Source organism: Thunnus albacares, chromosome 3 (genome assembly GCF_914725855.1).
Source record: "Thunnus albacares chromosome 3, fThuAlb1.1, whole genome shotgun sequence".
NCBI lineage: Eukaryota > Metazoa > Chordata > Actinopteri > Scombriformes > Scombridae > Thunnus > Thunnus albacares.
In genome coordinates this window covers 2,442,555-2,466,817 of record NC_058108.1, presented here as the reverse complement: position 1 = coordinate 2,466,817, position 24,263 = coordinate 2,442,555, and the positions used below count along the sequence as shown (strand labels likewise).

The window sequence follows — 24,263 nt, the reverse complement described above, 5'->3', positions numbered from 1 at the left end:
AATGAAGAAAATTCTACACATTGAAAGCCCATCAAATCTTTTTTGGAATCCCCTCTTAACTGAAAACAGTATTAAAAAGGTACAACAGGTTGCATTTAAAGAGAGTTAAGAAAACCGAAGATAAAACCACACTTAGAGTGATAAAAGAGGACATCAATCTACTAAGGGAAACGAAAGAAAGCCTGATTAATGAAATGTCTTCAGATGTTTTTCTTTAGAGTCCAAAAATGTTAATGTCCTCGCTAAGCCTATAATGATTATTCATCGCTTGGCAGCCGCTGATGTGACCCAAGTCCCTGATGTCATTGTTAGCCTCCCGTCTTCTCCACAACTCTATCACTGTGACACCAACAGGCCTTAGACAGAGATGGATACCGGGATGGATAGATGGGGGAAAAAAAAAAAGGACACAAGGACTCGTGATTGATCGTACCCTGGTTAGGATGCGGAGCACAGGAGTTTGGCCTGGTGACTAGCAGTGTATCCACGTTTGGCTAGCGTTTGTCATTCCATCACACAGCTACTGCCATCAATGAAATCTTTATTCACAGAAACGTTGGCCGAATACGGTCTATTGTTTTAAAGACTCTGGGAATTGAAAGAAAATTTAAAAAAATATGTCCTACACTGTTGGATTTTACAGAATAGGATGAAAATGTCACTCAGCTTGAACAGTCCTTGTTGTGATAGATGAAAAAGAAGACACTGAAAATTATAGAGACAGAGTAAATGTTCATATCTTTATATTTATACCTATTTCACTGATTTGCTCATGTTCTTTTCATACCACAATTTTGGAAAAATGTTGGTTTTTGAACTCTTGATTGGACAAAATAAGCAAATATAATATGCCATGTTGGTCTTTGATGACCTGCGATGGCTATTTCTCATTCATTTTTGGTATTTTTAGAATAAATGATCACTTGATTAATTATAAATACTGATAGACTAAAAAAACATTGCAGATATTCTTTAGTTGCAGCCCTATGTCAGAGGAATGGGAATACACTGAAAGATGAAAATATTTACTTTTCTCTACTACTTTTTTTTCTAAACTAGGATTAAGGGGAAAAAAATCTTACATCACAGTTCTTCTCAGAAGCATTTCAAGAGCAGCCTGAAGTTGGTATTTTCTTATGAGAAATGAGACCAAAGAATATTATGGCGTGGGTGTCCAACATTATCCCTCCATCATTTATAGTCCTCAATACTTCACAAAGTCAAACATCAGTCAGCCAATCCGGTGGTCACACAAGATGATGCCCTCTTTTTACGGCTCATTGCAAGCTTGACATTCCTCTGATGACAACACTCTTTTGAACATAACATCATGACACTATGCATTTCCATGCCGTCTGGAAAACACTACTCACTACTACCAGCCTCACTTTCAAATTGAGCGAATCAAACAAACAGTAAATCAATCTTCGACTCTAACCACACTGACTTTCTGTAAAGTGCCATCATTAGCATGGTTTATTTGCTCACCGAGCTCTTTTCTAAAAGCAGAAGCAAGGAGAGGGCTGTGTTCTCCGGGATAGCTGCTGATGTCACTGTGCTGCAGCAGTAAGTGCTTCTCCCTTCTCACTCTATTGTTTATTTGGAGGTCATTAGTGCTGCCCAACTTGGACCCTATACATGCTCAAATCAAATCAGTGATCTAATTATTAGACAGTAATGAAGTCCATCCATTTTGTTAGTGGCTGACTTACTAACAGAGAGGACACTTGGCAAGAAAAACACATTTACCTTGAGACCAATCAGGTGACAAAGTGATTTCAGAAAACACAAAAAAAGTCAGGCACATGTTATATTAAAGAGCCCATGAATTACACATTAAATCCCTTAATGGGAAAACCGAAATAATGGAAACAAGACACGAAAAAGTACTAAATCATAATTACGACTTGAAAAAAAATGAGTCCTATTAAAGCAACAGATTTTGCTACTAATTACATGTTTTGCTACAGAAGCTCCCACCGCCGGTGCCACCATGGTGGCAAACAGCTGTGCGTCCTGGAGGCCTTGTGGTTAAGATGCATAACCATAAAGTGTGATCGTAACATCCTCTGTTCAGTTCCAGTCAAGCCTTTATGTTACCATTTCTTAGCAGTATGCATCATCCTCTAATAATCACCACTTTTAAACTTGATGGCCAAAAGCAGCAGGGTACCTTACCTTGTCTAACTTTTACAGAACTCATTGTGTTTTAAATTAAGTTTGGAGGGACAAAGAGAATTCAGGATTTACCACATTCCAAAGAGGGCAGTGGTTGGAAAAGTGCATGATATTTATATATTGATTAGGTATTTATGGAGTTTTATAAATGTATGCTAAAAGTTATAAGGTGAATAGATGAAATAAAAAGAAACTAATTTAATTTTGCTGGAAAATGTTAGTTAAAAACAGGCGGTCTATGCCTTTACTTGAAAGGTTTGCAACCTTTTTCATGTAAAAAAAAAGTGTCTCAAAACTCTTGTCAATCAGATTTATTTGTCTTTATGAAATCTTCAACCTTTACCGAGCTGCTACTGTCTCTCACAACAAAAAAAACACACATTTTTTCTTATCTGTAAATCTCAGATATGATCTAAGTACATATGTGGTTAAACTTGTTGTGTTGACTAAAAGAAAATATCTCTTGGATCCATCGAAAATTTGTTCCAGAAGGTCTCAATCCAAATGACCGTCTGTTTCTCTTCAATCCCGGATATGCACACTTTGTGGTCATCATTACTGTGTTCTTTTGTAAAGATAGGAGCTGCTTAGCAATAGCAAGCAGCCCAAAGTATTATTATCCAAGAGAGCAACAGGGGGACATGGAAAGGCCATGGTTGTGACAGTTAATGTGAAATGTGTGGAAACAAATAACACATGGCGGTGACTTGATTCATTTGAGTGGTTTGTGTAGGTTTATGTATGTTTGGTGAACTCTGAAAGGAGGTGGAAAATAGATTTGTCTAACCAAAATATACTGTGTAATGACGCATCTTGATGAAGGTGTAAGCACAAGATACGCAGATAAATACACTTGGATTTGTACTGTTTGCGTCTGTTATTGTCTCTATGTTTGTCTACCTCTCATAGTTTCCGATCCTACCTAGATACATGATAGCAAACGGAAAGAGCAAGAGCTTCCACAGCACATGACATATGTCATAGCTGCAGTAACTCCAGTCTAATCCAATTCACAAACCCTTTGCCGCCTCTTAATTTTACTCATCTAGCAACTGTCTGTCACTCACAAGTACAAAACATTGACATGGACTGATGTCATTCCAGGCCACAATCTCAGAAATATCAACACCAATAAAGTGAAATTAGTGTTGACCTTTCTTGGTGGGAAGGGAGACTTCTGCTGATGTAAGCCATTTCAGTCGGTATGAGCCGGACTATTTTCAGCAACATTTAATTTGGAAATGAAAATATACTGATCCTCGCTAACATCATGTTAGAAATATGAAAGACCTGATGGCAGCACATAATTTAACTAATTTTAACACCCCCAATAATCATGATTGAATTTCTCTTTATGTTATGACTGGCAAGTAAAATGGGAAATTCTACAGTATGCAATGGAATAATGTCATGTGCCATAAAGCAGAGACCGAAATTTAAGAAATCGCTGCTTACTGGTTTCTGCGTTTCAGTCCATTTTGATCCAGTCGAGTCTGGGAGACGAGTAACTGGGGGCTCTGGGTTCATCTCTAAACCTCTGAAAAAGGGTCATCTTCCTTGCTGACCTCAGCCGGAATTGTTTCCCGAAAAGGAAATGACTGCAACCTCCACTGCACTTGGGTCATGAGCTAGACTTGAGCAGCCAAACTACAAAGAGCTTAATCTATTTATAGGAAAACACTGCCACAGTACAGTGATCAGGGGGGAAAAGGAATCCTACAAGACGGAAAGACAGTCGGACGCCAAGGTTACGCGCCAACTGTCAAGATCAACAAGGTGCCTTGCCTTTCCCCCTGATTTATAACTTAAATCCATTTTCTTTGCCTCTCCGAAAACATTAAACTATCCACTTACTTTTTACACTGTCGATTTTGACATTTAATACAAGTAAGAAATGCAGCACCTACAAAACTGTCTCAAGCAATAATCCGAGTAATTTAAGTGCAAGTCTTCAAGAAAAACATTCCATACATTTTTTTTGTATACAGAATACATTAATTCATTGAGCCTTAATGTCTATTATAGTAAGAAAAACAGAAGCAGAACAAGCCACACTTAGTCCGTATCTATGCACAGTTAATGCTATAATAACAAGGATATAAAACTTAAGAATACAAAAGCTACGTTTCCCGCATACTGGATTAACTACCGAGGTGAGCTGGACTGAAGGCTGGGTCTTTAGGGTGGCAGAGCCTGAACAGATAAAAACACACCTAAATTATATCAAATCAAAGTTTTGTAATAAACACAATTGCCATAGCAACAAGGCTACTTACACTGTAACTTTGTATGGCTGCTAGGAACGGGGAAAATTCAGTTTCTAGTCAAATATTTGTGGTGTGTGTGTTCAACAACACGCACAAGGCTGAAAGTGATAGGGCGATCACACCGTTGAACCATCGCTGATAGAGGGAAAAAAGGAGGCGATCTGTTGGTATGTCTGCCCATCAGACTCTGAAAAGGGGGGAAGTAGAAAAGCTCTGACATTTGATAGTTGAAAGTGCAGCTTTGTATTTAAAAGCTAGCTTACTTCTGTTTAGGCAAATCGCTTTCCCAGTCAGTATGATTGCAGATACTGCACATACTTTTTAAGCAAAAAAAAATAAATATCCAAACCTATTTTGAGTGTGGGCAAAGCTAACCACTCTCCTCTATCTAAACTTGTCAGTTATTCCAAAAAAAGCCTAAATCAAGCTTAGGGAACTTCTACATCAGCAGTCACTAGGTCAAGTCTCTCTAAAAGTATTTCTGCTGTTCAGGAATCTACATCTTCATGTATCATATATCCCCATTTTCCACCCTGTCAGACCAAGAAACCAAGATCTCTCCCATAACTCCACATGAGATGAAACAGAAGAGACACAGAGAGAGAGAGAGAGAGAGAGGGAAGACGGTGGGGGAAGAAATTGGAAAAAAAAAAAAAAAGGTTATAAAATAAAGTACTGTTGAACAGAGGCAAAGGAGAGGCAGGGAGTGAGATGAGAGATGGAGGGGTAGCAAAGGTCCCACAAACGAAAGAAATACAGGGAGGTAAAGAAAAGCTGTGGAAGGCCTGAGCTCTGCGGGCCCTGTGAATCATTGCCTGGTGTCAGCAGGCCTTATGAACCTCAAGCTTGGCCGTAAATTTTGGAGAGAGATCCAGAGAAGACTGTGAGAAGCTCAAACTGGTCCATGAGGAGATTCTGTTCTACTCTACCATCTGGGTAACCCTGGGGAACCATTACACTGCATGCAACATGGTTATTTTCTAAAAAAGAAAAAAAAAAAAACAGGCAGTAAATGTTATCTCATTGGTTTCTTATACCGAGATATGTTTAGGGGAAAAACAGGTGGAAATGTGTGCAGGTTTCTACGAATTTGCACAGTTTCGGTTTCAACACATGGAAGTGATTACAACACCCACAGGTGGCGTAGATGTTTTTGTCCATTACAGAAATAAAGAGTTGAGTTCCCATCAAATTTATTTTTGAAGAGTCATGTGGGGTCTATACACGGGAAGAGTGACAAGCTGTTGTTTTCCAGAGCCGAAATCATTTGCCACCTCGCTTGTTTGCAGTGGAACTGGTGTAATTCTCAGTAACAGCTCTCCCATCACCCATTCAGGTTCGTATTATTGGAAACACTGACATCAAGCTGAAAAAACGAGTAGAAAAAACACGCCAGTCGGAGCATTAGAGCAATGATCCGTCTCTAGTTCAATAAGGTAAGAGGAGAGCAGGCTAAAACAATCAGCTTTCCTTTCTTTCTCTTCCCTTTCTCCCATCTCTGCCAACCAAAAATTAGCCAAACATCTGCCATTTCTTCCCAGCAGAAGGGAAGGTCGTTTGTTTCCACTCCGAGATCACTCAGTTATTCAACTTCTGGACTTGTTTGGGTACGACTGCTCAGACAGGATATTACAAGATAGTACAACGCCTTTTTTTCCAAACTGGAAGATGGTCATCGGCAGAAACAGACAACGACTGCCTGTAAAGTAGGTGTATGATACAATTCCAGACAAACAGCTGGTTGGGGATCTCTAAGGAGAGAAAGTCAATTAGACAATCTGCAAAAATTAAGAATATTCCATTTGAGTGTTAGACTATATTTATAAAGTCTAACAATCTCTCTGTTACTGTTAAGATTCGTCTTTTCTTTGTCACAAGAGAAGCTGACAGACTAATGCATGTTCTGGGATGAACATTACAGATAGCCTCACAATTAAATATCAGAAAACCCAACAGTAATACACGTGTATATCCCTTCTGTAAGACAACACCCTGGAGCCTTGGCCCATCAACTGCTATAGTCTTCTGAGAGCGATGCATTAAAGGATCTAATTGTTCGCCGGTTGACAGACGATCGTCCCAAAGTCTTCTGTCTCAGGTACCACCCGTCTGAGCAGAAAAACTGTCTGGAGCACTGCGCTCCGTTCTGTGTAGCACGTTCTACCTGTGATGGAAGCTATTTATGGACTGATGAGAGGCATTTAGCCAGAAAAAAAAAACAAAACTCTAAAGCACCATTAGATCGGAGCGGATCTGATTCCAGAACACAAAACTCTTGCAGTTTTTTTTTTTTTTCTAATGTTTTTAAGTAGCACGAAGAGAAAGGTCACTTTCCTCTGTGAGATTTATGAGAAAGGTTAACGGAGCTGAAGTCAGCTGCTCTGACCATGGCTGTGTGTGCGTGCCTGGTTCTGATTGTGTCATGGTCAGTGGTGTGAGGGAGTATCGCTGTTCAACGAGTTACATGAGGCCGCTCGTTGCATTGTTGAGCAAGTATGTCTGATGACTTTCACACAGTGATGTGTAATATGTCTGGAATCCTTCTGACTAATATGTACAAAGTCACATGCACATGAAACTTTACCATTATGTTCGTCCAGCTCATTGCCAATCTCCTGTCCCATTGTCTTCTGTCGGCTGATGACAGCTGCTAACGCGTCCAAGCCAGCGTCTTGGGCTGAGAAGAGAGAGGAAAGAACTTTTAAAATATGATACGCTTGAATAGGAGACAAGAAAGATAGACTTTACTTTACGCAGCGCCGTTCAACGCAACTAAAAAACACATTATTCAATGTGATTATCAAAACACTTATCCACCCAAGAACGCAAGTACGACAGACAATAAAGATATGATGTAATCTCTCTCTCTCTTGAAAAAAGCCAATTGTAAGGAGGGAGCAATTACAGTATACTGTACTCGTGATATAATGAGGGAACTATTTGGGAAATAGGAATGACAGGCTGTTGGGGTCCAGCTCAGCTCACAGTACCACATGTGAGTCATTCAGTACTTTACCCCACTCAGCCTTACTCCTGTTATTACAACTGCGGCAGGCCAAGGTGGAGAGGAAAAACAGCGCAGCTGAAGAGAAGAGATTTGGCCTCTGTGGGTCTCCCAAGTTTGACACGCTCTCTACCACAGGAATTCTTTATGACCGCAGGTTCAGGCGCTCACCATTACCCAACTCCACCAGAAATCCCACTGGGGGACTAGAAACCTCCATGTGGTTTGGTTTCACTGTCTTAACAGGAATCTCTGATCGCAAATTGAAAATAACCAGAGCCGTAATGGAGACATAGAAATGAAGTGTCACATGGATTCAGGTGAAGTGACGTCTGGGTGTTCAAGTCATGTCAAAGCCATTCGGGAAACGGGGAAAAACGCAGGCATGGGCTTACGGTATATCTTCTAGATGTGAATGATAATGACCACCTTTCATGTGTAGATCCACATGGTTACTACTAGCTAAATACAGCACATGTACTGTCTAGGATGTTTTTTTGTCTACTAATTGCATCTTCCCTCCAACCAAACTTCCTGTATTTTATTGTGTTTTACTGGAAAGAAGGTAACGTACATAATGTTTGTATTTACATACAGAGATGTTACATATGTGTATGATGGGGCTTCCAGACTATATTTGCTGAAGAAGTACAAATAAGAACAAATATGATTTACAAGTATTATTCCAGTGATGGTTTCACAATCAATGTTTGATCTTCACACTTATTCCATTAAAAAGCAAAAGAACATAACAGCATACTTGAAAAACAAGTTTGTTTAATCACTCAATGGAACATAATGTCACTCCAGAAAGATGAGCAGTGTAATTACCTTCAATGATTCGCTGTTGCTGCTGTTTGATCTCTCCAAAAGTCAGCCCCTTGGTGTCTTCTGATTCGTTGATCAGCCACGGATTGACAGAAACTCCTCCACTTGCTCCCGCCCCTCCGGACATCAGCGTCGACCTTTTGAAACACCATCATAACAATTTTAAAATGTTTCAAAAGGGCTCTTCCAAGTTTTTGTTAAAAAAAAAAAACAAGACCACCATAAACTAACTAAAAAAAAATGATTTTGGAGACCATGAAATCACTAATCCGACCCAGAAGCAGAGAAACAGCTGTTAAACTATCAAAGACAAATCACCCGACAGTCCTCTACAACTGAAAGGAGATTGCAAAAGTGCCCTTTTTGTATGTCAATCACCATTTCAGCATACAAGTGTACAACACTCATCATGCATCGGTGACTTTTAGCTATGTAAGTAACAATATGCCCAGTTGAGATACGATTACAATGCACATCTGTCGAATCCTTACAGAAAACACATGTGTACCAGGCATGTTACTTTTTCAATACTGTACTCATTTGAACATTTATGACAGCAAAGCCCCTCCAGATCACTGGGGGGGGAAAAAAGTATTTATTTACTCATTTTGTCTTTTAAGTTTGTTGAACGATTGAAAAATACCAGGTTAGCTCGTGCAGCCTGTAAACAGTGCATGTTAATCTGTCACAGGACTGCGGATTGCTGGGGAGGTTTTCACCGACAAAGGGGACACACCAGAGAGCTCTGCGCTGTACTGTGCTAAACACTGTTGTGTGGTTTAAAGCTATTCTTCTGCTAATGGCTTAAAGCTGTGTGTCTCAGACCCCCCCTGTGGCTGTCTTGTGGTGACGGGTTCAGGGTCTCTGTGTGAGGCTGGATTTAAGCTCGTCTGCTCAGAGCGAGTCGTCGGCTGGTCAAGCTGAAAAGTGACCTGAGCCATATGTAGGCCTATCAGTGATTATGGAAATGGTAATGGTGAGAAAACTATAAGTGAAGGCTGCGGTTCTAATGATTAACCAACATATAAAATCCCTGCCAGCTACAGGAGTTACAAGAACAGTTTCTTCTTGGAACACTTAAACTATTCATTCAATTCCAAAGTAAAAGGTTTTATGCTCAACAGCATACTCTTTTTTTTTTTTTTTTGCATGGGCTATGCATAAAACTACTCTTATCTCATGCATCTCATTATGTGATGACTATTTCAAGCTGCTTTTGAAGTGTTTGGTAAAGCTTTGTGAGAGCGTTCACAATGCCGCTGGCTGAGGCTGATACCATCAGAGGAGTAGGTAAGACAAGGCATTCAGTCTAATCTCTCTGACATGTTTGATTACTGAGACTGTGTGCCAGCCTTCCACTTCCTCCATGCAAGTGCCCAGTGTGTGAAGATCCAATTAACCAGTCAGTGGGGAGCGCCAAAATCAGTCAGGCACATCTCTTGGCAGCCACAAAGCGCTAGGCTGCCGCCACTGAGGCCTGAGCACCCAAGGTCCTGACTGAGTGACTTGGACAGGCGAGATTTAACTAATTACAACTATTTCCAGTGCAATCAAATACAAAGGAAAGGTTAGTGAATAATTGAGGAAAGGTGGGTCCAAGGGGCTACGGGGTGAACTGAGCCTTCAAATCTAGGCGCCATGTCCTTCTTTTGCTTAGTCTGAAATGGAGATGCTGAGAATGTATTGTTTCGGGGATAGATTAAAGACCCCATCTGCGACCTCCAGCCCTTTTCTTCTACCCTAAATTCTCACAAAAAAAAAAGAAGAAGAAAAAAAAAAAAAGAGAGCGGCTTAGATTATCCAAGCATGGCCAATCCACCCCCACCTCCACCCCCCCACCCCACACATTCTGTCCTCAGAGACCACACAGTGGGAATGTGTCCTACCCACAAATCCAAATTACCCACCACATATCACTATTAAACTTAGGTCTCACTGAACAAACTAAAACCCATATGACCGCATGATTAAAATTTGCCAAGTTAATTTATTAGCAAATGTCATTTGAGATATTTCTCTCTCTCTTTTTTTTTTTTTTACACAGCCTTTTATGTAATTGGGTGTGTGGTCTGTAAAAAGATGAAAGCCTGCACAAAGCACCACTAAGTAGATCAATCCCAAAACCAAACCTTATGAAAGATATCAGAGAAAGGCAGGTCTCCCATAAAAGACATTTATTTAAAAAAAATGTACTCATCTGATAAACAGTGACGCTTGGTTTCATTCTACTGTCATTTCAGTTATTCCTCAAACAAATATATACATATATATATGGCCGCAAAGCAGATATACTGTACTGTGGAGGAGTTTTAAAAAAATGCTGAGCCTCGAGAATATTCAAAAAAACATGTAGGTGCCAAATAAAAACCACATAACAAGTTGAAGGAAGTCAACAACATGACACCACTTCCTCTTCCTGTCCAAACAAATATCACCTGGACAACACAAGGTCAAACCTCACACAAACTAATGACTGCCTGCTGCCCGAAGATTTCCTAAGCTGTCACATCGACATGACATCAGAGGATGAAGAGGATATGAGTTGTTGCATCCTGCTCTTTGATTAGCGCCATAAATGCTCAGTGAAGAGTTATAAACCGTAAACTCGTTCCTTCTGACCTTCTTCATCAAGACACACATGTGCGCATTTATATGTATGAGTGTGTGTGTGTGTGTGTGTCGATTTCGGGAGGTGCCAAATGTGTGATCAACAGTGCGAAGCGAGCAGATCTCGCCCTGTCAAAATGGCAGACAGACAGACAGACTTCCTTCCGAATGATGGCACAGGGAGAGGTCACAGCACATGGGACATCCCGGATGTACAAAGACTTTCACATATCATCAAAGCAGAGCTCAGAGCCTATGACCTCTCTGGTCAAGGACATAGACAAGAGAATGAGGATTCATTATTTTTAATTGGACAACCACCGCTAGATAGTTTGTTTTTTTTTTTTAAATGAAAGGTGGCGTCATCTGAGCAGGATGCCCCCAGAAGCTCCATGGGCTGATACTTGTTTTGACTGTACTGACACTGACTAAGAGTGACAGAGAGTTTCGACATGGAGAAATATTCCAGGATTTTCTTAAGCACGAGCCGGGTGTCCGAGATTTTTTTTTTTTTTTTTTTTTAATGAAAGTGCTCTAAGGAAGGAAGGACTCAAGACTAATTGAGAACAGGTTGTTTGATGCAACACAATGCTTTTGAAGTTTAAGAAACAATAGTTCATACATATGATGGAAAGGTTCACACTCTGTGTTGACGAGCGTCCAAAGTGGATATGAACAATTCACTAAATCCCTGCCAGCTACAGGGGTTACAAGAACAAAGTTTTATTTTAATTAAAATATCTAAATATTCTAAGATTCACCCACACTTTTGAAAATTGGATGTAGTGGATTTGCAAACACATACTTTCTTAACTTTTGCACTTATTACTCATTTAGGATGAAATCATTCCCCTTGACTTTGATACCTGGAAGGTTCAGGCTCTGTGATGTCTCCTTTAAAAGTGGCATTGAGCTGCTTCTCCCTGGTTAGAAGGTCATCAATAAGGTTCTGCCTCCTGTCAGCTTCTGACTGCATTCTGACGAGGCCACGTTAAGGTCATGACAAAAAGGTCTTAACGGCTTAAACCGCCTTCAGTGATATTGGTGTTCAGTGATGTTGCTGACACTGTGTCAGTTTGGAATTAACCCATGAGTAGGATCTTTTTCAAAACACTCTAATGCCCTCTATAGGAACACAGCTGTCACTACAAACCAAGGAAACCCTCCATCCCAATCCTGTAATCTCAGTCTCATGACTTCCACTGCTTGGAATTTGGTCAGAAGAAAGGATACATGCGCCGAGACGATGAAGCTCGCAACAAACTCTCCTTGAGCTGAGCAATATTCTGTTTGAGCTTCTGCAGTGATGCACGTAGTGTCATGTTGATCTGAAAAGACAGGAGATCGTCACATCAGCTGACTACTAGAGAAATCTGACTATTTCAGGGGAAATGTGTAAGCAACAGCACTTTATATGTCAAAGCAACACCTTACCTTTGCAGGGTTTCCCCCTGTTCTCTGCTGCCTGTTCCGTTCATGGATGTTTTCTGCTATTTCCTGTGCCAGCCGACAAGTGGCATCATAATTTTGTAACCTATAGAACAATGAATGGGATAGAGATGTCATGTAACTTGACCTGTCATTGCTGAATCATGACAAACCTTATCCACAGATAAATTATGTTGTCAACATAGAGAGTCCTGAAAACGAAATAAATTTGAAATGAATAGCACAATGGAGTGACTCATTGGTTTATTCTAATGTATAAAGTGAGGAGAATTTGCTTTTCTGTTTTGAAACCTAATCCACAGCAGCAGATAATAGCTACTTTGGCTTGCTAGGTAGCTCATAATGGTCGTTTTGTTGTTGTTTTATGAGTTTCAGAGGTATGAACAAGCTAAATAAAGACCCCTGGCAGCCTTAACAGTTTGAGATAATGTATTGCATTGTAGGGGTTTAACCTTATTTTACTTTAATTTAGTCAGGTGTACCGTTTAATAAGCTCCAATTTGACATTCATCATGTGACATTTTAGCATTGCCCTTTTCCTCTTTCGATTCGTTTCAACCAACGTAACAGAGTTTCAACCCGAATAGCAGAAAAAAGAGTAATGTTAGCCTGATTCCAGGCTTTTTTCAAACACTTAGAGGAAAATAAAATGCCTTTTGTTACGGCTTGTGGAAAACAATAGAGGTAAGTTACTGGCTAACGTCAAGCTTTAAAGGGAAGAGCTAGCACTAATAGCTAGCAGAAAGAAGAAACAGTATCAGGATTTGAAGTTATTAACGCTGTTTGCTGTAGTTAATTACACAACTGAGCCCTCGAATTCAATACTTACCAGGCGTCCTGAGACATTATGATAAAAGTTAGCTTTGAAGAGAGAAATCCACTTAGTTTGAACCATCCGGTAGTAATCACCAGCAAACTGTTTCTTGTTTGGGTGTGACGTCACTACGGCGCACCACGAGGAACAACTTACATCAGGACCGCTGGTTTCAGTTTGGCAGAAAAGCAGAAGAATAACAGGCAACTGAAAAGGCGCTTTTCATACAAGGGTATAGACAAATTGATTATTTTGTAAATATATATGACTTTTAGTCATGTTTGTCATGTTTGTGCCCAGTGATATCCACCAAATGGAGGTCGAGAGGTAGGTGAATAATTGTAAATGGACATAGACATAGCAAACTTTCACAAAAGCATGCACTGTATTTGTAACAACTAGAGGCAATTACACGTGATCAATTAATTGAACATTTGATAGTTCAAAATACAGTAGCCTTAGCACAACTTACCAGTAATAGAAGACAATATTGCCAAAAGCAACATTTAGGTCTCAAACAGTAATAGTTTTAAGAATACCATAAGATGATCCTTGTTCTATTGCAGGCCAATTCAAAAGGATAACTGTGTCACAATATTTCAATAAATTGAATTGTATTTTATATTGAATTTTGAATATTGAATTGTATTCTCTCTGAATAAATAGCTGTGTTTTAATATTTTTTCATTTTTTTTTACATTATACTCAAAGTACAAATAAGAATCTTGATCGACCCAGCCTTCATGGAAATTGACATGGAAAAAACCAAAACAAAAGCATTCCCATAATACTACAAATCTTCACTCATGAGGCTAAAGAATGTGTTTTTCAGCTCCATTACATGTGGAGCCCACATATGAGATAAGTATTTGTAGAGGTGTAATGTTTCATAACCAAACAATGGTTGTGTTTAGATCAAAACACATATCTGTTGTGTAGAACAATAACTTTGGAAGACTTCTCAGAATTTGCCCATTTGACCTGTTGATGCAACGCATGAAGGAGTTTCTGAGAAAGACAAACATCTACTGCACAATTACTCTCCTATTTCTGATGACCTTATTCTGAATGATAGATGTTTTGATAGGTTCACCTGTAAAAACATTTTAGAATTTTATGTAAAGTAAAAAAGTATATGTTCATACTTGTGAACTGTAATAGGAATGAACACTCTATTGTGGATGGTGCACCATGTATGTAACTCCTAACGGTGACATACGAGGTATTCAGCAGCATTATTTAAAGGACACTAGGTCAATATGTACCCGTGTTTTCTCATGTGATATGGAAATTTTTAGCGCTTGTCTTTTGGTTCTGATTATGGTGGCATTGTGGATGTTATTCAAAGAGTGAATCACTTACTTCTGAGAAGGAGAACGCTGTGTGTTGACATGGTATGGAGTTCAAAGAAGAAAATCAGTGGAACTTTTCACTTTCAGTGCCTGAAATCACCACAAACAAACCATACCACTATGCTTGTCTCACATGTCCCCGCCCACAGGCTTATATAAAGCCCACATCCTCCGAACCTGTAGCTAGTAACAGGAGACACTCGAGTTTCCAGACTGAATTTCTTTGAAGAAAAAGGGACTTGAGATGATTCATGTTTCAAGAACGCCGGAGTTCTCCAATTGTGGAAACATGAATTCAGTCTCAATGCACACATCCTCTGACCAAGACCAGAGCTCTATGGCAGGAGACAGAGGCAGGCAGAGGTCTCAGTCCTATTATAACACAGAGGATAAAAAGAATTGTGGTCTGCAGACACAAACAGAGGAAACCCATCTGAGACCTCGCTCCAGGTATGTCATTAATTCTTTTACTGATTAGACATGTGGATTTGAATTTGTGTAATTGATTTGGCAAAATTTGGATGGCAGACAAACAATTCACTACACGGAAAAGGTTGTCAAAAGGGTCATGATTATTACTGAATATATAATTAATACAGTGATCTGCTCTCTAGGTCTTTTTACAGTTATGAGACGTCAGACCTTTGCTCCGAATATGTAATGGGAAACTTTAACAGGTCCAGTCCACTGAGACAGAGGGCAAGCTCCCTACTGCAGTATCATGTGAACAAAAAGGAGAAAAGAGAAGGGGATGGGGGTGGTGTTCGAATCTCCCCCAAGAAGTCCAAGTCTAAGCCAAGCAAGCACTCACCTTCAAGAGAACTTCATGGTACTGAAATAATATTCTGTAATAGCATGTAGAAATTAGATTTATTTTTGAAAATTTGAAAAAAAAAAGCAATGTTTATTTATTTATGGAAATTTTATTTAGGCAGTAAAGGCAGCCTCAAGTCAGTGTCCATGATGACCATCTCTGAGTCAGACAACTGGGAGATTTGCGCCAACTCTGGGATGAAGTATGGACAGTTTGTGGACTGGGAGAAAATTGATCCTGAAGCTGCAGGGAGATACCAGCAGATCCTGAAGAGTACGCACCAGGAGCTGAAAACTATGGGCCGACAGGGATTCTGGGCCATGCCCCATACGCTGAGGGCAAAAGCATACTACCACATCATCCACGGCATTAATTCCAGGTTAACACTGTCTTGCTGAATATCATGCATTCAAATTTGAAAAAATGTCTTTTCCGTGATGAAGACAAGAATACATGTACGAAAATAGTGCGTATATTTTAATAGAAATCCATAAAGGTATGAATGTGGACTGTTCTTAAATCTGCAGCGGGTCTGTCATACCGGACAGAGACGTCTATTGCGAACTGGCTAAGAAGCACTTTGGAGAACAAAAAATCAGCACCCACCCAGTCCCGGAGTACATGGAGGCTGGAGAAATACCCAGGTAATTTTATGGGACCATAGTAGGACTCCATACATCACATCAGCTTATATCTATTTGATTGATTTGTACTTTGAAGGCTCAAGCTACATGGAAGAGTTTTTGGATTTTTGGAAAATCTCTAGTCTAATGTGATGTGAGATTAAGCAAACAATATGCATGTATAGTAAGTATCTTTATAGTGAAGTCACTAAAAATAGTCCACCAGCAGTGATGGATTTTTTAAAATAGGGAATCCCATGACAAAACTAGCCAGAGCAATGCTTCAAGTATTGAATTGTGTCCATTGATTTGCCACCAATTGCCATACCTGCTTTGCTCTTCTCTGTATTCCCAATTCGTAACAGCGTGATCAGACATAACCATGTATACATTTACTGGATGGGACTGAATGAGTCGTTGCTTGTTCTTCTCTTATCCAGATACTGCCTCAACAAAACTGGCCTGAACTCTGTTAAAAAGATCCTTCTTTGCCTCGGCAAACACTTCCCAGACATGAACTTCTGCCCCATCCTTCCCGCCTTGGTCGCCCTCATTTTGCACTTCAGCCAGGATGAAGCTGAATGTTTCTACAGTGTATCCCAACTGATTTCCTACAACGACCCCAACAAGCGTTACATCGACCAGACCTTCCTGACCTACCGCGCTTCGTGCATGACCTTCGGAGACCTCGCCAACAAGTGTTGCCGAGGCATCCGTAAGCTGATTGCCAGCTCTCACCAGAACCTTTTTGAGTTTTACTCTGACTGGATCATGTGGATCTTTGCTGAGCTTCCATTCACATATGCCATTAGAGTGCTGGATGTTTACCTGTTGGAGGGCTTCAAGGTTCTCTACAGGTTTGTTGCTGCTGCATTTTCACATGAAGACAAAAACCCTTAACCAAAATATGTGATTTCTCATGAAAAATTCATATGAAGGCTAAAAATATTTTAAAATGCTTCTTTGTAGGGTGGCATTGGCTTTGCTCAGCCTCTACAAAGTATCTGTGTCGTCTCGAGTTGCAGACGTGGAGGACTTCAGAACTGATATGAAAAGGTTTGTGCAGAACGTCGCTCGCCACTGCACAGCCGAGAATCTCCTGGAAAGGGCCTTCATGATTCCGATGGCCACGAGGAGAGAGCTCAACCTCCTCTTCAATGCCAATAAAGACTCCCTCATGCAAAAAGGTGTCAGCGTCCACCAGAAGAGGTGGGTGAAAACAGAAATGTAAAGAAATAAAAAAATATATATAATAGATATAGAAAAAGACAATAGAAATAGAAAAAGAGAGAACAGCCAGTAAGCTTTAAAGTAATTATGTTGGGCTTTTCATGAGGTTTATTTATCTGATCATTTATCTTATTTCAATGTCATATTCTCACCATCGCTATGTTTATGTTACTAAAGGCAGTCAGTCGATTCAGTGGACTTCAACAACTTCAACTCCAGTGTTGTGACGGGGACGGAGATGAGAGTCGTCTGGGCCTGGATACCTGAGCGATTCGCCCTTTTCAGTCCCATCAGGCTGTTTAGTATAGCTGAACATGGACGGAGTCTTGCTTCGTAAGTAAACTTTGTTTAATGTGTTAAACCAGCTGAGAAACCACCTGTGACACTGAGAGTTAATGAGCTATTGATGTTTCTTTCATAAATAAAAAAAAAGTCTTCATATCTTTTATTTCACCTGTTCATACATGCATTATTAAATGAGGCCAGGTCATTATGGATCAATAACTGCTGAACACCACGTCCCAGCAGGGAAAAACTTACGTAACAGAAAGAGGCAGCGTGTTTTCACTATAAACATGTTTGCTTTGAGTGTGACAGTCAAGTGACTTACAGTTCAGAAGCAAACATTTTTCTATGATGAAAAATAACTCAACTTGAAACTTTTTATTCCTTACTAACATTTTTTTTACTGACTTTTATTTATTTTATAGCATGCTATTAAGCAATACTCCATAGAAAGTGATAATTTCATGTCTTTTCATCTCATCTTAATAAGATACAATGTTTTATCCTCAAACAGAGGTATTGCTTCATCTGTAGTATATTCATTTAAAGGCTTGGTTTACTTATAAGTTACACTTTTTTTCTCATTTCTCTTTATAGATTCTATTCCCAGACGGAGGGACACGAACCAGCGGTCTTGATTATCAAAACTGCAGATGAAGAGGTGACACGAGAAAACATATTGAATCTGATCATTTCTCTACTTACAGTCATGTGATTTCCATTTGCTTTAACCTAAAATTAAAACCTAGGATACCTTAATGATACTAATGATGATAATTAGTTTATGGAATAAATGTTGTATGGTACTGATTAGTATTTCTTTCTCAGGTCTTCGGTGCCTTCCTGTCAACAGATGTGATTGAAAGAAGAAAGCATGACTGTGAGGAACTTACATATTTTGGAACTGGGGAATGCTTTGTTTTCACGGTGAGACCATGTCCGGCCTTCTTTTGCAAATATCCAACTCTAATTTGTCATATTCAGCATTAAGTCAGTAGATTTTGTGTCAACTTCATATATACATGTACATAAATGTGTCAAACAATAAATAAAATGACTCTTTCAGCTTCGTCCCAGCATGGAGCGCTACCAGCAGGCTATGGTCAACATCATGACGAGGAGAGCTTCCCCTCAGCAGGGTCGAGTCAGCGGCGGTGCCTCCTCCCAGGTGTCCAATAACGGGAGCGCCCTCATCACCTCCACCACGGTCAACGTCACCACGACCCTGACATGTCCCGCTGGGACCCCCCAGGACCCCAGCTACCTGACAGTCCCCTTCACTGCCCCGTCAGAGAAACCCATGAATGCCAAAGACCCAAAGAGAGCCAAGGAACAAGAAGCATCCATGTTCATAGCAGGAAGTTTCAATCAGCTCGTTATCGGTATGTCAAGTGAGCATATTAAAAGAATAGAATTTTAGGGGAAAAAATAGTAATGTCAAGACATGAATTGTTGAAAATATCTATGTAATGCTGATGTGTACTTCTCTCAGGTGGCGACGGGGGGCATGCTCTCTGCCTACAGGAAGACCTAGAGGGAGGATACACAGAGTCTTGTGACACATTCAAGAGCAACCCACTCTGCAAGAGACATTTCAAGATCCAGTCCCTGGAAGTGTGGGGCATCCAGAACTCTATTTCCTTTTCTCACTGCTTTAAGTAAAATAACGGAAGAGTAAAACAGAGAGCAGCTTTATAACGTTGTGTCCTTATGTTGATGATCTTTCCTTGGACTTGATTTGTATGTAACTTTCAAATTTTTATTGTGTAAGTTCATATGTATACACACATTATGGAGAAAGATTTTACTTGACTTGTCTACATAACAAGTTTATTTGTATGGCCTCATATCACATATCTTACTGGACTTTACAAGCTCACATAAACAATGCCCCTACCTACCCTGTCAGACAACTCTACTGATTATACTGTAACTATAATTGTGTTGTGTGGACAGCACAGCAATCTGTTGTAATAGACAGTACTTTTTTAGGATGTGTATGTCTACTTCTACATGTTTTTACCGGGGTCTTTTGGGCCATCTGCAAAAATAATTAAGACCTCATCTTCTTGCACTAAACACACGATAAATCTCAGTGGGGAAAGAAAAAGAGCAGAGTTTGCTAATTACCAACACTGACGTGCCTCCTGAACTCTCACCTGCTCAAATTGGGGGTCAATCCTATAATACAAAGAAGAGAGAGAAGAGCAATGAGAAGCTCTTACACTGGTTTTAGATAACTAGCAGCAGCAGATATTAACACATTGTCTTTTATAAGAAAAAAATGGTATGGTGTAGTTAAGTTTTTAAATGATTTGTGTTCTATGAATTATACTGTTGTATTATTAGTATTTTGCAGTTTATCTGCATTTGATAAACAATTAAACTTCAGGCACTTTTTACTGTGATGAACAGTTGTTTGTCTAATAAATTATTCAGATATGTGACTTATTGTGACCTTTTTTTTCAGAAGCAAGTGAGTTTCAGACTGAAAATATATTGCTATTGTAAAACTATATCTTAACTCTCCCTGACTTCAAAATCTAAAAATTGTAAATACATATAGGCTGGTACTAATAATTTAAGGCGTGTATCCGCGTGTGCGCGCATGCTTTACAGCTTTTGTACAGTAAGTGTACATAGGCAATTCACAATGTGACCCAAATTAGATACCTTTTCACTAGCAGCACAGGCTCGTCGGTGAAGTAAATAAAAATAAATGGCGACCGTTCGGGGTCCAAGGTTTAAGAAACCATTGCTGCTTTCTAGTGCTGGTGGAACTATTGGAAGTCTGTCATAGAAGCTCATCTGAACTGGAAATGATTTTGTGATAACAGACAATAAAGCGTTTAATACAGACAATAGACACGATCTCAACAACGAAAATACCAACAGGCCTGGACACCACTGTAAGTTAGTGTATGATTTGGAAGTGTCAACTAGTCCTCTATAGTCATAGTTGAACTCGGTTGATACAGTTTTCTTCTGAGTAAAAAGGAAATTGTACATAAGGCGTACGTTCTTCCTATCTTTCTATACCACGACACAGAGCAGATAAGTGCCAATAAAATATAATAGTCTAACCAACAACAAGTTTCTGTCTAGATTTCAAACACCCAAATTACGTGGAGCATTTGAATGCATCATGCAAAGGGACGCGTACCGACTCGAGAATATCGTATCTTGTTTAGCAAGCTGCGGTTAGCTGTCTTTAAAGGTAACGCAGCTGAAGTTAAAAACGACGCGGACAGAAGATGTGACAACCTTCGGTGTAAAGGATTATTAGAGAGGTGGGAGTGAATCTTAGTTTATATGCTCAACTGAATCTCATACTGCGACAGCCGTAGCGTTAGCTAAGTTAGCTACCTAGTTAGCTCTTTTTGTGTTTCGTGTGTCAAACAGCTAACGTTACTTAGATTCCATTTCTAGAGTCTCATCAGTAATACAGTGGCTAACGTTAATCATATATTCGTCAGGGTTCCTCAGCGACTATACATGGTTTAGTTACGTTTAACTCAACTCAAAAATAGTATGCTCTCCATGCCCATGATCAAATGTACCCCCATAATAAACAGCGTATGCTCTTATCTGAATAAGGCACTTTCCAATTCGGGATACAGTCTGTAACGTTAGCTCAAGTATCGTCTGGTGAAGTAACATTTTCAACGTTTAGCGTTGTTTGGGCCATTATTCCCTCATCCTCTTCGTCGTAAGTAATAGACCTTGCTGGTGATGTGCAGCTTGATCCCACGACAATCACAATTACACAGCTGTTTGGTGGATTATTTTCATAGTAGCTATCTAAAGTGGAGATGCCACTAGATTTAAGCACTAACCGCAATGGGCCTTTGTGACTGTTTCACCTTGTGAGAGAGATGTAGGGTTAATTGTTAAAGAGCATCACCACATCTCATTATACCTGGTTAAATCTCCAGGTGATATCTCATTCATATCATTGTCATTAAAAGTCCTGAACTCATAACACACTGCATCTAAACAGTAGAGGCGTATATAATAGAGGCAGAACATAATCGAAGTTAACTTCAAGATAGAGCTGGCTGACTGTGTGAGAGAACAGCTGGATCTCTCTGCTTCATGATGTTAATCCCTGTCATCCTTATCATCCGACACAGCACATTCCCCATTGTTAGCAGTAAGAAAAAACCAAACAAACATAGGAGACAGTCAAATATTCCGAATACCAGACTTATCAATGAATGATGAGAATTACCATCGTACCAAAATAACTAAACCCAGCAATGCAAAACATGCTCTAATGTTACAGTCAAGCCAGGTCAAGTCAAGTTTTATTTGCATAGCCTATGCCATGTATCAGCTCTTTGGGTCTTATGGCAGAAATATGACAAGCTTAATACCCTTTAATCTATTATACATGCCTTTAAAAAAATCACTGAAACACTGTTGTAAAACAATAACATGATTTTCACTTGTGCTGTGTGTGTTTGTGTGTTTTATGTCATTATTGTAGGCTGCAGTCATGGGCCCAGATGCTGCATCTGTCCCTAAAACAGAGTCTTCAGAGGAGAGTAAGTGTTGATGCTTCTTTCTATTTTAGAATATAGGTCAACATTTTAGTAACGCATTATTTATCTTTTCCAGCCTTATAAAGCTATTTATGTATATCGTAGGGGTTACGCAATAGATACAAGATTGAAAGAATGCAAATTCATTTAAGTGAAAAGACACAACCAAAACACTTTCCTCTTTGTGTTCAGTTCATTTTAGTTACTATGCCTTTGTTCCTCAGGTGCAGGAGAAGTCACTGTGAAGGTCATATCAGAATCAGATTCCAATGATGCCTCAGCTGCCACTGAGCCAGAGAACTTCAACCAGCCAGAGATCAACCTATCAGACAAGTGTTACCCTTGCACTGTATGTGGCAAGATATTTGACAGACCGTCGAAGCTAGAGAGGCATAAACCCGTACACACGAGGAAGCCTAAGAGTCTTCACGAGTGTCAACATTGCGAGAAGAGTTTTACACAACTGGAGAAGCTGATCCGACACCAGAATAGCCACAGTAGGACTAACAAGCACCCCTGTCCCGACTGTGGAAAGGTGTTCAACAGGCCTTCGAAGTTGGAGAGGCATAAACACACACACGCAAAGAAACCGAAGGTGCCTCATCAGTGTTCCTACTGCATGAAGACGTTCAGTAAACTTAACAAACTCGTCCGTCATGAGCGAATGCACACGGGGGAGAAGCCTTTCACTTGCTCGGTGTGCGGAAAAGGATTCTCCGAGTCGGGTCACTGCAAAGCACATGAAAAGACGCACGAGGAACAGCCGGAAAAACCTCACTGCTGCATGGATTGCGGTATGTCTTTCTTCAAGGCCTCAGAGCTCCGCCGCCACTTCCGCTCCCACACGGGAGAGAAACCTTTCAGATGCGCCTTGTGCGAGAGCTGCTTTTCCCGCTCCGAAGGACTTAAAAGACACATGAGGAGCCACACGGGGGAAAGACCGTACATATGCATCATCTGCAGCAAAGGATTTTATTCCCGTCAGGATTTGAATATTCACGGCTTGACCCACTCGGGAGAGAAACCGCATCTTTGTCCCGTGTGTGGCAAAGGCTTCTCGCAGCTGGGAAACATGAAAGAACACGAGCAAAATGTTCATATTAAGTCCGAGAAATATATTTGCAACGAATGCGGGGCGACCTTCACGCGGTACAAGTCGCTGACGAAGCATCAGCGGACGCACACGGGAGAAAGACCCTATCTGTGCCTCACCTGCGGTCGCAGGTTCTCGTGGAGCCATTCTCTAAGCAGACACCGGAGGACACACGCTCACAGACAGATGTCAGTGGACACGTCTGAAGATATGTTAAGTTTGGAAGGACCCTCTGAGAATCCCAGCAGTTGAAAGTAGAAGTGAAATCCGTGTGAGGAGGACATTTCAACTCTAAGCAATTTCTTTCGGTGCCACAGTCAAGCTGTATACTAATCTGTGGTGCACTGAGAAGTGATTTTGAAGCTGTGTGACTATTCACCTTGCTGTGTGATATGTTAATTTCATGTTAAAATCAGTTTGAAATTCTTAGTACAGGGCTTTTTTTACTCCCAATATTGCAGTTAAAATGTGCCTAAATATGGTATGTTTTGTCATTTGGGTGAACTATTTGAACTATTACACTACAGTATGTGGGGGCAGCTCTGTTCACATCTTTCATGACAGATTTGGACTTGCCTTTAGATAGACTGGAAGGATATTTCATATCATGGAATTGATTCCTGTTTATTAACCAAAAAAAAATCTGCCACAACCAAAGTAGAGTCTGGACGCCGAAAGGCCTGAAACTCTTTATCTGACATGCAACCAAACTCATACGAGTCTCTGCAACTGTATGATTAATGGAGATGCCAGAATCTGAGTACATGTCTGTTTTCCATTAGTGATGAATCTGATGTAATCTGCTACCTCACTATAACAGCACCGTAGAAGGCAAACAAAGAGTAACCAGCAACAAACTAGGTGCATGGTGAGGAGCTCAGTCAGTTTCTTACCAGAAAAGTCGATCAAACTAAATTTGACTTCCTTTTTTTTAAAAATGATGTTAGCCAATTTCCAATAATAAACAGTTACATGCCAAAAAAATAGGCCATTTTTATACTCTTATATCAAATTATTCTTTTATTCTTAAACTTTTACAGAACACTAAATGCTATTCTAAATCAGAGCAGAAATTCTCTGTGCAGCTGTTTTGCCTCTCACCACTAATTGGAAACACCTGCTGTGAGATCACTGATTACAGTGTGGCCAGAAGTGCAAGAACTTGAAAGTTTTAA

The 24,263-nt window shown here is 40.0% G+C and overlaps 3 protein-coding genes across 3 annotated transcripts in view; 2 read left to right on the top strand and 1 right to left on the bottom strand.

The window, feature by feature from the left end:
• stx8 (syntaxin 8) overlaps positions 1–13,292 on the bottom strand; it is a 41,237-nt gene extending 27,945 nt beyond the window's left edge. Inside the window, exons 1-6 of the mRNA XM_044345759.1 lie at positions 13,163–13,292; positions 12,319–12,418; positions 12,118–12,212; positions 11,751–11,861; positions 8,281–8,414; positions 7,030–7,122 (exon numbers count right to left, since the gene is read on the bottom strand). Coding sequence (XP_044201694.1) covers positions 7,030–7,122; positions 8,281–8,414; positions 11,751–11,861; positions 12,118–12,212; positions 12,319–12,418; positions 13,163–13,179 — 550 coding nt within the window. The 5' untranslated portion in view covers positions 13,180–13,292. The remainder of the gene's footprint in view (positions 1–7,029; positions 7,123–8,280; positions 8,415–11,750; positions 11,862–12,117; positions 12,213–12,318; positions 12,419–13,162) is intronic.
• A 40-nt stretch (positions 13,293–13,332) lies between these two features.
• LOC122978771 (TBC1 domain family member 24-like) lies at positions 13,333–19,853 on the top strand. The gene is made up of 12 exons (XM_044345754.1): positions 13,333–13,474; positions 14,649–14,949; positions 15,114–15,328; positions 15,431–15,692; positions 15,841–15,957; positions 16,377–16,793; positions 16,906–17,145; positions 17,344–17,499; positions 18,049–18,112; positions 18,280–18,378; positions 18,518–18,833; positions 18,944–19,853. Exons 2-12 carry the CDS (start codon positions 14,744–14,746, stop codon positions 19,111–19,113), a joined length of 2,262 nt encoding a protein of 753 aa, XP_044201689.1. The 5' UTR covers positions 13,333–13,474; positions 14,649–14,743; the 3' UTR covers positions 19,114–19,853.
• A 719-nt stretch (positions 19,854–20,572) lies between these two features.
• On the top strand, positions 20,573–24,020 carry LOC122978773 (zinc finger protein 79-like). Its single transcript, XM_044345758.1, has 3 exons — positions 20,573–20,741; positions 21,941–21,998; positions 22,220–24,020. The coding sequence occupies exons 2-3, from the start codon at positions 21,950–21,952 to the stop codon at positions 23,338–23,340; spliced, it is 1,170 nt and encodes a 389-aa protein (XP_044201693.1). The 5' UTR covers positions 20,573–20,741; positions 21,941–21,949; the 3' UTR covers positions 23,341–24,020.
• Positions 24,021–24,263: the final 243 nt, after the last annotated feature.